General features: G+C 39.9%; 1 protein-coding gene across 1 annotated transcript in view; it reads left to right on the top strand.

Moving 5' to 3' along the window:
* DGKK (diacylglycerol kinase kappa) overlaps positions 1-16372 on the top strand; it is a 167153-nt gene that overhangs the window by 112911 nt on the left and 37870 nt on the right. The window contains exons 9-13 of the mRNA XM_045994759.1: positions 10601-10784; positions 11488-11596; positions 12354-12493; positions 13409-13490; positions 15769-15860. Of these exons, the coding sequence (XP_045850715.1) occupies positions 10601-10784; positions 11488-11596; positions 12354-12493; positions 13409-13490; positions 15769-15860 (607 nt within the window). The remainder of the gene's footprint in view (positions 1-10600; positions 10785-11487; positions 11597-12353; positions 12494-13408; positions 13491-15768; positions 15861-16372) is intronic.

Raw genomic sequence — 16372 nt, 5'->3', positions numbered from 1 at the left:
ATGTAAAGGGTTTGAATATCAAGAAAGATAGCCCCAAAGGACAACAAAATTAAATCACTAGTCTTCTAGCCTAATGAAAACTGTAGACCCCCACAAGGATATTTCGCTCTAGCCATTGCTAACAATACCTTTTTGAATATACCTCACCTTCCCCACTTTTTCCTTAAAGAGACTTTCCTTTTGCCATTGAGTTATTCATTTGCTTCTCACATTACTCATTATTAAATAATGGGAACTGTCAAGATCAAAATCACATATCACAGCTAAAAACGGCTGACCTATTTTATGAACACTAAAGAATTTAGAAACCTAATATATTTACCAACTGACACACTACTATTTCACTAAGCCAGCAGAGAGATACACTGCCCATTAATTTCAGTTTGTGTAGTTAGCTTCACTCTATATATGGTCAATTTCACTTACTGGAGCTAAAGTTCAAACCCTGCCTGGAATGTTTTCATTTATATTTCACTAATACACTAATTTACCCATCTCTGACATGTGGGATGTCCACTGGTCTGGATGTGATTAGTGAACCAGCATTTCATTGACTTAACAATTTTCCCCATATTGATACTTGCTGCCCACTTTGTCATCAAGGAAGAGCCAGCATTGGCTGACAGCAAAGAAAAGAAAAAAGAGTTTGTAGTTTCTTCAGTCAGAGAACAGAAAGGGGTAAGGATTCCGTAGCCATTACAATGGAGTTTTATAACTAGACAGAGCACATGTGCACATGTGTGCACATACATATATACGCACTCAGAGACACTCTAGTCTCTTCCAGTTCATTTTCCAACCCTAATACAGATATATCCAGGTAGACATTGGTACAAGGAATGAGCCATTCACACGGGTTTCTTCAAGCAAGCATGTTCATATGTTCCCATAATGATATGCATAGACACAAAGCTAACTTCACTCAGAGGTGCATGCATATATTATTCTCAGATCTACTCAAATATTTATCCACATAAGTCATCTACCAGACAGGTAACTAGAGAGGTGTTGAGGTGGAAGACTTGGTAAATAAGAGATGTTTGGCTGGGTAGAAAAAGGAAGAGACTGGGGGGAAGTGGGATTGATAGAAGAGAAAAAGTAGCAAATTAGTCACCCAAGCAAATTCAAGCTGCCATGAAAGTCAATCTAGTCCTGAATCTGAGACTTTGCTCACACCAATGGGGAACCTAGGGAAGATGTCTAAGCAAAATGAAGGAGGCCTACCTCAGCATCCCACCAATCACCCCAAATAGGTATAAGGTGCTGCAAACTCTTCTTTATAATTAGCCCAACAGGCTTTGTGCTTCTTCTTGTCCTTATGGAAGTTGGGTTTTTTTTTATCCTATACTTCTTCTTATTCTTTTTGTTTGTTTGTTTTTGTTGTTGTTGTTGTTTTGTTTTTTAACAAGAATTTTTTCTTTTCTTTATTTCTAAGTTTATTTTTTATGTTATGTTAGTCACCATACAGTACATCATTAGTTTTTGATGTAGTATTCCATGATTCATTGTGTATTACACCCAGTGCTCCATGCATCACTTCTTATTCTTATTATATCATCAACTAACGGCATTGCTACTTTCTTTTGTTTTCCACCAATGACATAATATTGCCTAGAAGTACCTGAGCTAAGCCATTCTTTTTGTGTAGTATCTCATCTAATGCCCTATGAGTTAGTTTCGAGCCTTTCCTTTGAGTCATCTACATTCTTGATCCAATTGAATCTCACTCGTGAGAGACTTTCTTTCAATAGCAGTTGTACTCAGGTGCATTATGAGGGTTAGATGAACTAACATTTGTTAAAGATGGTTTTAAAATACAGGAAGAAGATTGGTAAGCCATCCTTATGCTAATTTAACATCCTTCTGTGGTATGAACTGAAAAATTTGAGAGAGATTATAGACCCCCTGTTTTGCAGCACTGTGTTTGTATTAATGCAGCTCAAAGAAACATGAGAGTTTTCTTGAAAAGCTCTTTCAGGCTGTTGAGCCATCTGGAGCTTAAAGTCAACTTAAATCCTCTAAGCCCTTTTCACATTTGATGCTCCAAACCAAGATCGTGTTGTCCTACTCAGTATGATTTATGTCCTTGGGCCTAAAAATCCTGTCTTCACATTTATCCCATTTTCTTCTTGTTGACTTTGACCTATCAGCCCTTTGAGGTTATTTTTCAATCTTATTCTATTTTTTTTCCATTTTATTTATTTTTTCAGCGTAACAGTATTCATTGTTTTTGCACCACACCCAGTGCTCCATGCAATACGTGCCCTCCCTATTACCCACCACCTGGTTCCCCAACCTCTCATCCCTCGCTCCTTCAAAACCCTCAGGTTGTTTTTCAGAGTCCATAATCTCTCATGGTTCATCTCCCCTTCCAATTTCCCACAACTCCTTTCTCCTCTCCATCTCCCCATGTCCTCCATATTATTTGTTATGCTCCACAAATAAGTGAAACCATATGATACTTGACTCTCTCTGCTTGACTTATTTCACTCAGCATAATCTCTTCCAGTCCCATCCATGTTGCTACAAAAGTTGGGTATTCATCCTTTCTGATGGAGGCATAATACTCCATCATGTATATGGACCACATCTTCCTTTTCCATTCGTCTGTTGAAGGGCATCTTGGTTCTTTCCACAGTTTGGTGACCATGGCCATTGTTGCTATAAACATTGGGGTACAGATGGCTCTTCTTTTCACTACATCTGTATCTTTGGGGTAAATACCCAGCAGTGCAATTGCAGAGTCATACAGTAGCTCTATTTTTAATTTCTTGAGGAATCTCCACACTGTTCTCCAGAGTGGCTGCACCAACTTGCATTCCCACCAACAGTGTAAGAGGGTTCCCCTTTCTCCACATCCTCTCCAACACATATTGTTTCCTGTCTTGCTAATTTTGGCCATTCTAAATGGTGTAAGGTCATATCTCAATGTGGTTTTAATTTGAATCTCCCTGATGGCTAGTGATGATGAGCATTTTTTCATGTGTCTGATAGCCATTTGTATGTCTTCATTGGAGAAGTGTCTGTTCATATCTTCTGCCCATTTTTTGATATGATTATCTGTTTTGTGTGTGTTGAGTTTGAGGAGTTCTTTATAATTCCTGGATATCAAACTTTTGTCTGTACTGTCATTTGCAAATATCTTCTCCCATTCCTTGGGTTGCCTCTTTGTTTTGTTGACTGTTTCCTTTGCTGTGTAGAAGCTTTTGATCTTGAGGAAGTCCTAAAAGTTCATTTTCACTTTTGTTTCCTTTGCCTTTGGAGACATATCTTGAAAGAAGTTGCTGTGGCTGATATCTAAGAGGTTACTGCCTATGTTCTCCTCTAGGATTCTGATAGATTCCTGTCTCACGTTGAGGTCTTTTATCCATTTCGAGTTTATCTTTGTGTACGGTGTAAGAGAATGGTCGAGTTTCATTCTTCTACATATAGCTGTCCAGTTTTCCCAGCACCATTTATTGAAGAGACTGTCTTTTTTCCACTGTATATTTTTTCCTGTTTTGTCGAAGATTATTTGACCATAGAGTTGAGGGTCCATATCTGAGCTCTCTACTCTGTTCCACTGGTCTATGTGTCTGTTTTTATGCCAGTACCACGCTGTCTTGGTGATCACAGCTTTGTAGTAAAGCTTGAAATCAGGTAACGTGATGTCACCAGTTTTGTTTTGTTTTTCAACACTTCCTTAGCAATTCGGGGTCTTTTCTGATTCCATACAAATTTTAGGATTATTTGCTCCAGCTCTTTGAAAAATACCGGTGGAATTTTGATCAGAATGGCATTAAAAGTATAGATTGCTCTAGGCAGTATAGACATTTTAACAATGTTTATTCTTCCGATCCAAGAGCATGGAATGGACTTCCATCATTTTGTGTCTTCTTCAGTTTCTTTCATGAGTGTTCTGTAGTTCCTTGAGTACAGATCCTTTACCTCTTTGGTTAGGTTTATGCCCAGGTATCTTATGGTTCTTGGTGCTATAGTAAATGGAATCGATTCTCTAATTTCCCTTTCTCTATTTTCATTGCTAGTGTATAAGAAAGCCACTGATTTCTGTACATTGACTTTGTATCCTGCCACGTTACTGAATTGCTGTATGAGTTCTAGTAGTTTGGGGGTGGAGTCTTTGGGGTTTTCCATATAAAGAATCATGTCATCTGCGAAGAGAGAGAGTTTGACTTCTTCATTGCCAATTTAGATACCTTTTATTTCTTTTTGTTGTCTGATTGCTGTTGCTAGGACTTCTAAAACTATGTTGAACAAGAGTGGTGAGAGTGGGCATCCTTGTCGTGTTCCTGATCTCAACGGGAAGGCTGCAAGCTTTTTCCCATTGAGGATGATATTTGCTGTGGGTCTTTCATAGATAGATTTTATGAAGTTGAGGAATGTTCCTTCTATCCCTATACTTTGAAGCATTTTTATCAAGAATGGATGCTGGATTTTGTCAAATGCTTTTTCTGCATCAATTGAGAGGACCATGTCGTTCTTCTCTCTTCTCTTATTGATTTGTTCTATCACATTGATTGATTTGATAATGTTGAACCACCCTTGCAACCCAGGGATAAATCCCACCTGGTCATACTGGATAATCTTTTTAATGTACTGTTGGATCCTCTTTGCTAGGATCTTGTTGAGAATCTTAGCATCCATATTCATCAGGGATATTGGTCTGAAATTCTCCTTTTTGGTAGGGTCTTTGCCTGGTTTGGGGATCAGGGTAATGCTGGCTTCATAAAAAGAGTCTGGAAGTTTTCCTTCTGCCTCAATTTTTTGAAACAGCTTCAGGAGAATTGGTGTTATTTCTTCTTTGAAAGTTTGGTAGAATTCCCCAGGGAATCCGTCAGGTCCTGGGCTCTTGTTTTTTGGGAGATTTTTGATCACTGCTTCAATCTCATTACTAGATATTGGTCTATTCATGTTGTCAATTTCTTCCTGGTTCAATTTTGGGAGTTTGAAGTTTTCCAGGAATGCATCCATTTCATCTAGGTTGCTTAGCTTATTGGCATATAACTGTTGGTGATAATTTCTGATGATTATTTCTATTTCCTTGGTGTTAGTTGTGATCTCTCCCTTTTCATTCATAATTTTATTAATTTGGGCTTTCTCTCTTTTCTTTTGGATTAGCGTGGCCAATGGTTTATCGATCTTATTGATTCTTTCAAAAAACCAGCTTCTAGTTTCATTGATAGATTCTACTGTATCTCTGGTTTCTACCTCATTGATCTTTGCTCTAATCTTGATTATTTCCCTTCTTGCATGTGGAGTTGGTTTGATTTGTTGTTGATTCTCCAGTTCTTTAAGGTGTAGAGACAGCAGGTGTATTCTGGATTTTTCAATTTTTTTCTGAGGGAGGCTTGGATGGCTATGTATTTTTATTTTTTATTATTTTTAATTTTTAATGTAATTTTTATTTATTTATTTATTTTTGTTTTATTTATTATTTTATTTATTTATTTATTTGACAGAGAGAGTCACAGCAAGAGAGCGAACAGAAGCAGAGGGATTGGGGAGGGAGAAGGAGGCTTCCCGCCAAACAGAGAGCCTGATGTGGGGCTCAATCTGAGGACCCTGGGATCATGACCTGGGCTGAAGGCAGATACTTAATGACTGAGCCACCCAGGCACCCCATTCAGTCCTTTTTCTGTCATCCAATAACTCTCCCTCCAGCTTTGAGTACTTCAGAGTTGAGAAGTCGTCTATGTTTTCATTTGAATTGTTGATTAAAATTATGAAACAGTAGAGGACACCCCCCTACAATTAACATCAGCCTATTCAAAAGCAACTTCGTGAACACACTTACCTGGTTATGAATCTGCCTAACATTGCTACATTCCAGCCCACGATGCCACACAATTTTGTCACCTTCTTCACAAGATTCCCTTGACAAACTTGGCCTTGCTCGAATTCAGATGCTCTAGGGAAATGCTAGATGTTGCTGTCCCTGTCTTCTCCTAGGGATAGCTTTCTGCCAGCACTTCTTCCTCTTGTCTTCCCATCTGTGACCAAGTTAGGTTTGACACTGAAGTTTAAGTTGTCTTAATTACAGAATTTTCTTTTTATCTCAGTTTTCCACCCCCATCCTGGATTATTTTATTAATCATCGCAACATGATGCTATTATACATATGTAGAAATGAACACCCAGAGAAGTTAAGATGTTTGCTGTAGGTTAGTGAATAAATCTGGAGGGCAACCAGCTATGGCACACAGCTACATTCTGTTGCAGAAATACACTACAGAAGGCAGCCCATGCTCCAAGCTGCCAAATGGATCTACAAATGATTTCAGCTACAACTTCATGGCTATTTAATTTATAGATAACATTAACACATTAACATAATTATTCTTCCTACTTCTTTTTTTTTCCCCTTTTTATTAATTTTTTCAGCGTAACAGTATTCATTCTTTTTGCACAACACCCAGTGCTCCATGCAAAACGTGCCCTCCCCATCACCCACCACCTGTTCCCCCAACCTCCCACCCCTGACCCTTCAAAACCCTCAGGTTGTTTTTCAGAGTCCATAGTCTCTTATGGTTTGCCTCCCCTCCCCAATGTCCATAGCCCGCTCCCCCTCTCCCAATCCCACCTCCCCCCAGCAACCCCCAGTTTGTTTTGTGAGATTAAGAGTCATTTATGGTTTGTCTCCCTCCCAATCCCATCTTGTTTCATTTATTCTTCTTACTTCTTAATTTAATTCTTGACTAGTTAATAGAGTCACATGGTTCAAACTTTTTAAAATAGAAACACATATGCACATGTTTAGTAAAAAACTTACTATCCTTTCTCTCAATCTTCTCAATCTCCCATAGCCCCATCCAATCCCCATTCACAAAAAGTTGATTACTGCCATTAGTTTATTGAATAGCTTCCAGTATTTCTTTCTGTATATACTACTAAATATAAACATATATTTTTATCCCTTCCCTTTTTAATATTATACACATTCCTCTGAACCCTGCTTCTCTTTTTCCTTCACAGCATATTTTGGAGATCTTTTTGATCAACAAAAGTTTGCTTCCTCATTCCTTTTTACAGTTACAAGATACTCTATTATATGAATATATACCATAATTTATTTGAGCAGTCCTCTAATTTCAAAGTTTTCGGTCTCTTGCTATTACAACAATGCTGCAATGAATAATCTCATGCAGGTCATTTTACATGTAAATCTATAGGGAAATTCCCAGAAGTGTAATTCCTGGCTCATAATGCATAGGCATTTATAATTTTCATAGATGCTGTCAGATTGCCCCCCCATAGGGCTTGTGTCACTTTGCACTTCCACCTTCAGTGAGAGTTCATATTTTCTGTCTTCCTAATCAAGTGTATCATCTATTTTTTTAAAGCTTTTTTTAAAAGATTTTATTTATTTATTTGACAGACAGAGATCACAAGTAGGCAGAGAGGCAGGCAGAGAGAGAGAGGAAGGGAAGCAGGCTCCCCGCTGAGCAGAGAGCCCGATGCGGGGCTCGATCCCAGGACCCTGAGATCATGACCTGAGCCGAAGGCAGCAGCTTAACCCACTGAACCACGCAGGCGCCCCCATCTATTTTTTTGCCAGTTTTCCAGATAAGAAAAAAATGGTACCATGGCCTGGTTTAAATCAGTATCTTTCTCACTTATGAATGAGTTTGGTCATCTTTGCACCTTTAAGAAACAATTTATATTTCTTTTTCTCATCAATGTAACATCTAGCTCATTTTCATCTCAACACTGGGAAACAAGTTAGTTTTTCAAATGGCCCACTATGCAGATAAGTAAACAGAGGTCCAAACAGCTCATAGTAGTTGGTCTCAGTGCCACTGCAGCCTCCTCTTTAGAAAGGGACTAACCCATATGTTAAAAATCACTGGGCATAGATAGGTCTATTCCAGGACCTCTGGCAGGGGACGTCCTTGCTTCTAAGCATAGCTCACAGTTCCTCTAGATGTTGGCAGCAACCTGTTTCCATAAATCTTTTCACTGGAGTACATACCCAAAGTCACATGATCCCCTGGAGGGTGTTAGCAGAAGGTTGCTGAATAAGGAAAGGAAGCTCAGAGCAGAATCAGCTTCTCAAACGAAGGAGAGATAAGCTTGAGGCCAGGCCATGAGTTGATCCCTACATTGCTGGTTGGATGAGGAGCAAGCACATAAAACGTTACTACCTTTTTTAGGAGCGTGTAAGGTGTCTCGGTTAAGTGTCTAAATCTTGATTTTGGCTCAGGTCATGATCTTCATGTTGTTAGATAAGTCTCCATCCTGGGCACGGAGACTACTTAAGATTCTCTCTCTCCTTCTCCCTCTGTTCTTCCCTCATACCCACACTACCCCACCCGTGTGTGTGCACATGCCCTCTCTCCTTAAGAAAAAAATAAGGGGCACCTGGGTGCTTTAGTCGTTAAGCATCTGCTTTTGGCTCAGGTCATGATCCCGGGATCCTGGGGTCGAGCCCTGCACCGGGCTCCCTGTTCGGTGGAAGACTGCTTCTCCCTCTCCCACTCCCCCTGCTTGTGTTCCCTCTCTCATTGTGTCTCTCTCCATGTCCAATAAATAAATAAAATCTTTTAAAAAAAAAAAGAAAAGAAAAAATAAGTAAAATAAAAATAAAAAGGTATGACCTTTTTTGATGATTTTCTTCATATGTCTTATGGCCTAACCCCTAATGTTTTATACTATACTAAACAGTCTCACCCTGGTTTTTTAACTGCTTCCTCACATCTCATTGTCATTTTGTATGGTTCTGTCATCTCTCTGACCTCATTTCGGCCACTCTGCCCCTCACTCACTCCACAATAGTCATGCCATTCTGTTCAGTGGCCCTCAGATACCCCAGACATTCTCCTTCTCTGGGTCCTAGCACTTATTTTTTCTTCTGCTCCCAAAACTCTCCCCCCACATATGCATTTCTCACTTTTTTACTTCATTCAAGTCTCATCTCAAATGTCACTTCCCTAGAGAAGCTGTCCCTGACCACCCCGTCTAAAATAACACTCCCTTTAGTCTCTATCCTGTTTCCCTCACTTCTTTTTCTTCATATCATGTTCTTTTCTATATTACTTTATTTTGTTGTGCTTTCCACCATTAGAATATAAGTTCCACAAGAGCAGAAACTATTTCTATCTTGCCCACCATTGTATTCTCAGAACATAAGAAGGACAAGCACAGAGAATGCCCTCAATACATGTTTGTTGAATGAATGAATTAATGTCTTAACTAGCATTGCATCAACATACTACCTTTTGTAAATATTGAATAGGGTACTACCTTCAGGTAATGTGTTCAGGGAGAGTAACTACTTCCAAGATATGCTACTGAAGGAACATGGCAGACTCCCCTTGTAGCTGTGAGTCCTAACAAACCCTGAAAATTTGGTTCCTGACTGGCTAACTGGCTAAGGATGCCTTCAAGTTCTACTGGCCAGTGAGTAGGAATTGGCCCATAGAGGAAGACTGCTTTAAGTTTTTCCAGGCAAAACAGCCATGAAATCTGCTCATGCCAGCAGTATTCCTCCAGGCTCCCTTTCACCCAAATTACAACAAATGGGACATCTCAACCCACCTCCCTCCCTGTGTCCCGCACAATTCAGGAGTGAGCCACATGACTTTTGCCCTTTGCATCTATTTTTGCTGGGGTATCCCTGGCAAGTCAAAGCTCAGAGTTTAGGGGTTCACGATTTGTCTGCCATCTCCTAGGGGGCCATTGCTTATTGCCTGTCTCCCTGCCAACAGGCTCTAAGACTCAGCATGAGCTGGCAGGCATTGACAATTTAGGCTGCTATAACTTCACTTCCCTATAGGGAACTTCAGAGTTAGGAATTATTAAAAGACTCTTGTTCAGACAATTTCCCTATAGTCTTGTTTCCCCTGAAATTTGGTGTGATAACTGGGATTGCCCTGCCAGAGCCTTGGAAGGGTGATTAAATTTCCCTCCTTCCTCCCACATTGATATGTTTTCTGTCATTAACTGCTGTCTAAAAGGCAGCCTTTCCCCCCTCCTCTCTCCTTACCTGATATCCTCTCACTGTGAGAACTGGACTATCCCAGGCAAAGAGAGAACTAATTGGTATTCTGATCCTCCTCTCCAGCTTTCAATCCTCTCCTTCTTCAGTTTCCCCCACGGTGTTTTATTAATCCTTCATTGTGGCACCAATTTCCTTAATCTTTGTGTTCCAACATACTATTGTGTATGAGTCTGTTTCCCTAGCTGGAGGACAGGAGCTGTACCCCTAGAAGTATCTAGCATGACGATTAGCATGTAGTAATTGCTCGGCAAATGTTGTTTGCCTGGCAACAGCTGGGCAGACATTAAATGAGAGCCCCTTTGCGTTGTGTTCTGAATTCTTTGCTTCTCAGTCTCAGCAGACTAGAGCATAAGGAAACTCTGAGAGTTTTTGGATATGTCTTTTTGCCTTGCTTGTGGTGATTGTATCATGGGTGTTTGTATATATCTAAACCCATTAAATTGTATATATTAAATATGTGCCGTTCTTTGTTTATCAATTATACCTCAATAAAGCTGTTTTTAAAAAGTCTTTTCAAAATGTGATGTCAAGTCATCTCTTATTTCCATCTCAGTAGCCCTTTTCTTTTTTTCTCCTTTTCTTTTTGTTGTGTGCATATATCAGGCCAATTAGTAGTGTCTTCAGACTTCTGGAACCTCGATTGGTCATCAGCCTGTTCATGTCCCCTTCTCATCTTCATCAACTCCAAAAGCGGCGATCACCAAGGGATCGTCTTCCTCCGAAAATTCAAACAATACCTTAACCCGTCTCAAGTTTTTGACCTGTCGAAGGGTGGACCTGAAGCTGGGTAAGCATGGGCTAAGGGATACAGTTGAGTATATAGAAGGGACTCTTTGTACTATACATTTTAGAGTACAGCTTTCTGGAATCGGTTCTAGTACTTGGGCATAATCAAGTCAGGATGCAGACACATAACTTCAGAGCATTTGGGGTTTGCTAGTTGGAGGATTTTTAGCCCTCTCCCAGAAATCCCTTCAAGCTCTTGTCCTGCTCTCAGATTCATTCCACCTTTCCTGGTTGGAAGAAGTCTAACTGTGTCTCCTGACCTTAGGGGAAGAGGCAAATGGGTATTGCTGTTCACCTTTCCTGTCCCTCATTCTTTCCTGGGACCAAATAGATATATCTCCACTATAGACCTGTTTTACTTATGGACCATCTGGCTGTTCAGCTCTGGTTTCTGTGAAGCCACTGGCCACTGTACAAGGCTTCTTGGACCTCAGCAAGTGGGTTCAGCTAGGTTACGAGTAGCTTCTCAGGCAAGGGTAGGCATAGAAGAGGGTGGGCTGAAGCAAGGCCTCATCTCCAGGATTGCCTATGGGAGCATTGCCTGTGATGTTAGGTACACAGAGAGATAGGAGCTAAGTGAAAGAAGGTAGGTAGCCTGTTAGCAGGATGCAGAAGCAGTAGTCCTTAGCTCCCAGCACAGTATAGAAAAGAGTTGTAAAACTTAGTAGTTCATGAAATGACTCCTGTTCCCCTCTTTCTTTCAGGCTATGCATGTTCAAGAATTTTGCTCGCTTTCGCATTGTGGTTTGTGGTGGAGATGGCAGCGTGAGCTGGGTCTTATCTCTGATTGATGCCTTTGGATTACATGAAAAGGTGAGTTCTTGCTGACCTTGTTCAATCATTGCTAGAGAGGCTGTGGGTATGGACATGCTCATCCCAAAATATCCTTAGTCTTCACTCTCCTTATCTATACAGCACATGTTTTCCACTGGTTTCATAGTCAACCTGACAGGGAGATTCTCACTCTAAGCTTCCTCACCTAAACCATTTTCTGTGGGAAGGAGAAATGAGGGAGTTAGCAGAAAGAATGAGGAGTGCTTTATGCCCCAGGCCCCAAAGTAAATATTTGAAGAAAAGGAGAGCAAGCAAAAAGAAGTGGCTTCAGGCCACATTCAGCCTCCAATTTCCTTCCCCTCTTGAGGCCACCAGTTTTCTTTCCTGAGTCTCAAAAGTAGCAGAAACTTTCCTCTCACTTTCCTCCCTCTCCCTAGGTAGCTCCCTGTTCTTCTGACTTTAGTAGCTTTGTCTCCCAAGACACCTATCTTCTTGGCCAAGCCTTGATAGAAATTTGTGGCTATATTTCTCTTTCATAAGCATGGCTATAAATATTGGCATATTCTAATTTTTCCCTGCACTGAGTATGTTCTGTATTGTCAAGAGTGGTGCCAAACTTTTCAGGAAAAAGTTCACTTAGCATCAATATCTTCCTATTACACTTCCTAAAATCAGAAGTGTCTTATTGCCACTGGTTTTTAGACCACTATCTTTCCCAAGGAGCACCTTCTGGGTTCTTTTATGGGTGGATCTTGGTAGAATTGACTGAAAATGGCTTCTGGTTTTGTTCTTGCAGTGTCAGTTGGCAGTCATCCCACTTGGAACTGGCAACGATCTGGCCCGTGTCCTAGGCTGGGGTGCATTCTGGAACAAAAACAAGTCACCTATTACCATACTCAACAGAGTGGAGCAGGCTAGTGTGAGGATTCTAGACAGGTGAGTGGCTGAATGATCAGATCACTGTGTCTGTTCCAGTCCCATATCAGTTACTCTCATTTACATCATCTCAATCATGAATATTCTAACCCCCCTCACAGAGCCTCATTCCTTTCTGGCTTCAGTGCAGGGCAGTTTTAGGTAGCGTTGTCTATTAGGAAGTCGGGATCTACCATGCTTCTTTTAGACATCACTAAAGCCCCTGTTCAAACTTAAAAGATCCTAAATCAGGAGCCCCACAGGTAAATTTTAAGAGTTCTGTAAACCTCCTTCAAATTGCATAGCTAGTTATCTATGTAAGCATATTTTCCCCCTTGGGAATGTTTCTATCTTTCTATTCTATTCCAGAATAGTATAGAAACCATTCTATAGCTTCATCAGTTTTTCAAAGAAACTCAAAAAACAGGGTTCAGAAACAATTGGCTTAGATTGTCTCTGCTTTAGAGAAGAATGAGTATTGCCATCTTATCTCCTGAAAAGAGATAGGGTCAATGCTGGGTCATAGTATTTAATTTATGGCTTCCCATAAGGATATTCTGAGAAGCTTTTTCAAGGTACCAAGCTGAAGCTACCACAAAGATTCTTATTCAGTATATCTTGGGTAGGGCCCTGGCATATCTATTTTACAAAAGCACCTGAAGTGATCTTGATAGTTACCTCTCTGGTTGAGAAGCACTGTCCTCTGACCCGGTGATGAAATTTTTTCCATCACACTGGTCTTAGAAGTATTGAGGCAGAGGCCCCACTTGTAGTATATTTGAGATCACATGACCTGAGATAGTGTGGGCATCTCTACAACTCATCTTCCCTCACCACATAAACATTTTGACCTTTTTCTTGCTATGTGTAGCATTGATGACAGCCTGTGACAAAACAGAGCCCTAAATATCTGTCTGTCCTTGACCTTAATTTCAGATGGAGTGTGATGATCCGTGAGACTCCCAGACAAACCCCATTGCTAAGAGGACAGGTTGAAATGGATGTACCCCGATTTGAGGTAACTACTGCCCAGCTGTAATTCAAGCCAACACCTTTATTACATAGTAAAATAAAAGGCAAAACCTAGAGAGAGACTTTTGTATTGTCCCTGGCTCAATGAGCATAAGATCATTGAGGACTAGAGACATGTCAATAAGCAGCTTTTACTAGGAACGGTGTTAGACACTGGGGATATAATTCATTCATCCATTTGCTTATTCATTAATTCAAATTATGTATGAAAATATTTCTGGATTACCTACTATGTGTGAGATACTCTTCTAGGAGCTGTTCTTATGTACTAGTAGGTAAAAAAGAATGACACAGTTCATGCTGTCATGCAGTTCATAGTAATAGAAACAATAGTTTTAATAAAGTAGTATGAGTGTTAGTATATAAGGAAGTAGAAAGTGGTATGAACACCCAGCAGGTGTACCAAGCCCAATCTGGGGGAAATTAAGGAAAGATTCTCAGAAACTCCATTTCAGAAAAGATTGAAGGACCAGAGGGAGTTAATCAGGATATTAAGAAAGAGGAGGCCTGTTCCAGACAGATTGAATACTGTGTGTTGTTCCAAAGGCAAGAGAGAGCATAGAATATTCACAGAACAGAATAGAATATTCACATACATTTATTAATGGCTAAAGCATTGGGGTCAGGGAGGAGAAATGCAGAAAGTATGACTAAAAATGAGGCTGAAAAAGCAATCAGGGCCCAGGCCAGGAAGAACCCAATAACCCATGGTAGGAAGTTTGGGCTTTTGCCCTAAAGAGAATTATAGAAGGATTTTTTCCTTATATTATTATGAGAATTTTCAAGCATACTAGCTTCTTGAACTCAATAGTAGAATTAGTTAGTTAAATTTCATTATACTTGCTTTATCACATATGTGTCTGTATTCTTAACTACAGCTGCTACTCTTCCCTCTCCCATCACCTCTTTCATTCAAATATCTACCAAGTCCTGATGATTCTATCCTTCCTATATGTCTTAAATATGCCCACTTCTTCTTATCCCTGTTACTACTTCACCAGTTCAAATCACCAAAATCTTTTGCCTAGATAATTGCAGCATCTCCTCTCTTTTCTCCTTGCCTCTAGTCTTTATTCCTTCAATTGTTTTTCCATGTACCATGGAATTCTACTTAAAACCCTTCTATTAGATAGCAGAATGCTATCTATTAGATAACAGAATGGATATATGGACACATATGTGATAAAGCAAGTATAATGAAATTTAATGGTAGACTCTACCATTTTATATATATATATAGGTTTGCATACTTATTGGCACTATATATCTCAAACTTTAATATAAAACCTAATAATATGTACTATGATATACATATAGCAGGTGACCAATAAAATGTCATTTATAGGGGTGCCTGGGTGGCTCAGTCGTTAAACATCTGCCTTTGGCTTAGGTCATGATCCCAGGGTTCTGGAATCGGGCCCTGCACCAGGCTCTCTCCTAGGCGGGAAGACTGCTTCTCCCTCACCCACTCCTCCTGCTTGTTTTCCTTCTCTTGCTGTGTCTCTCTCTGTCAAATAAAAAAATAAAATCTTAAAAAATGTAATTTATATTGAAATAAGCTTTTTTATGTCTTTGAGAGTTACATCCTATAGGCTAGAGTCCTGGCTAGTTCAGTTGGTAGAGCATGTAACTCTCAATCTCAGGTCCATGAGTTCAAATTCTACATTGGGCAAAATGCCTAGGGGAAAAAAAGAGAGAATACCGACTCAAGAGCCAGACTACCTGGAATCAAATCCTGTCTCTGCCACTTATCAGTTACCCCTTTCCTGTGCCTCAGTTTGCTGTTCTGTGAAATGGGGTTATTACAAGGATTACATAAGAAAATATTTATATATAGCTTAGAACAGAGCCTGGTACATTGTAAGTACTATATAAGTGAATGTTATTGTTATTACTAATATTATTATAATAAGAGGTAACACTCTGGCATTGGAAAGATGTGGGTTCAAATCCCAGATCTATTATTTATTAGCTATGCAATATGAGATTGTTTGTTCATTTGAAATATGGAACAAAAATTTACCTCCGTGAGTTTTTGAGAATTATTTAAATGACAGCAAACAATATACATCTCTTATTTTTAGAATGACCACAGATCTAAGATTATCTATGGGGCCCTTCAAAAACAATTATTTCATTGTGATTATTTTTAGTGAAGCAGTTGAGTTGTTGGTAAAGAGGAGGAAATAATGAGGAGATAAAGATAGACAGCAGACTATGTCTCAATCCTGAGATTCAAGAGCTGAATACTCCTTTCTCCCTAGGCTGCTGCCATCCAACATCTAGAATCCGCAACCACTGAGCTGAACAAAATCCTAAAGGCCAAGTACCCCACAGAGATGATCATCGCAACAAGGTCAGTCTTCCTTTGGCTTTCATACTGGGGTGTTTTTATTCCCTTCATGGGCTGTTCCACAGTCAGAGAAGGAGCTCATTTTGATAGGTTGGGGGTACTGAGGCGAAGGAAAGTTATCAAATTTCTCCCAGCTCAAACCACCTGAATGAAAAAAATAGATGGGATTGAGGTGAGGGATCCTGCTCGTTCAAAAAGACAGAATTACAAGCCAGAGATTTGGAAAAAGGGTTACAGAAGAGAAACAACATTCCACACTATTCAGGGGCATAACATAACTCCCTACAGTAGGAACACCTTGCTTTCCATCTGACACTGGGAAAGGTCTCTGTAGAATTGATGACAGCTGCTTTCTCATATCCTAAACAACACATTCTGCCCTTCCAAATATGTGGGTCATTCATTTCTCCTGGGACACTTTGGATGGTTCCTGATGAGTCTGCCATATTCTCCTTTGATAAATACTCCCCCCCAGGGACAGTCCTCCCAAAGCCATTATGTTTGTGCTAAATTAT

Source organism: Meles meles, chromosome X (assembly GCF_922984935.1).
Source record: "Meles meles chromosome X, mMelMel3.1 paternal haplotype, whole genome shotgun sequence".
Lineage (NCBI taxonomy): Eukaryota > Metazoa > Chordata > Mammalia > Carnivora > Mustelidae > Meles > Meles meles.
Note: the sequence above shows the minus strand (reverse complement) of the source record. Positions and strands in the feature narration are given on the sequence as shown.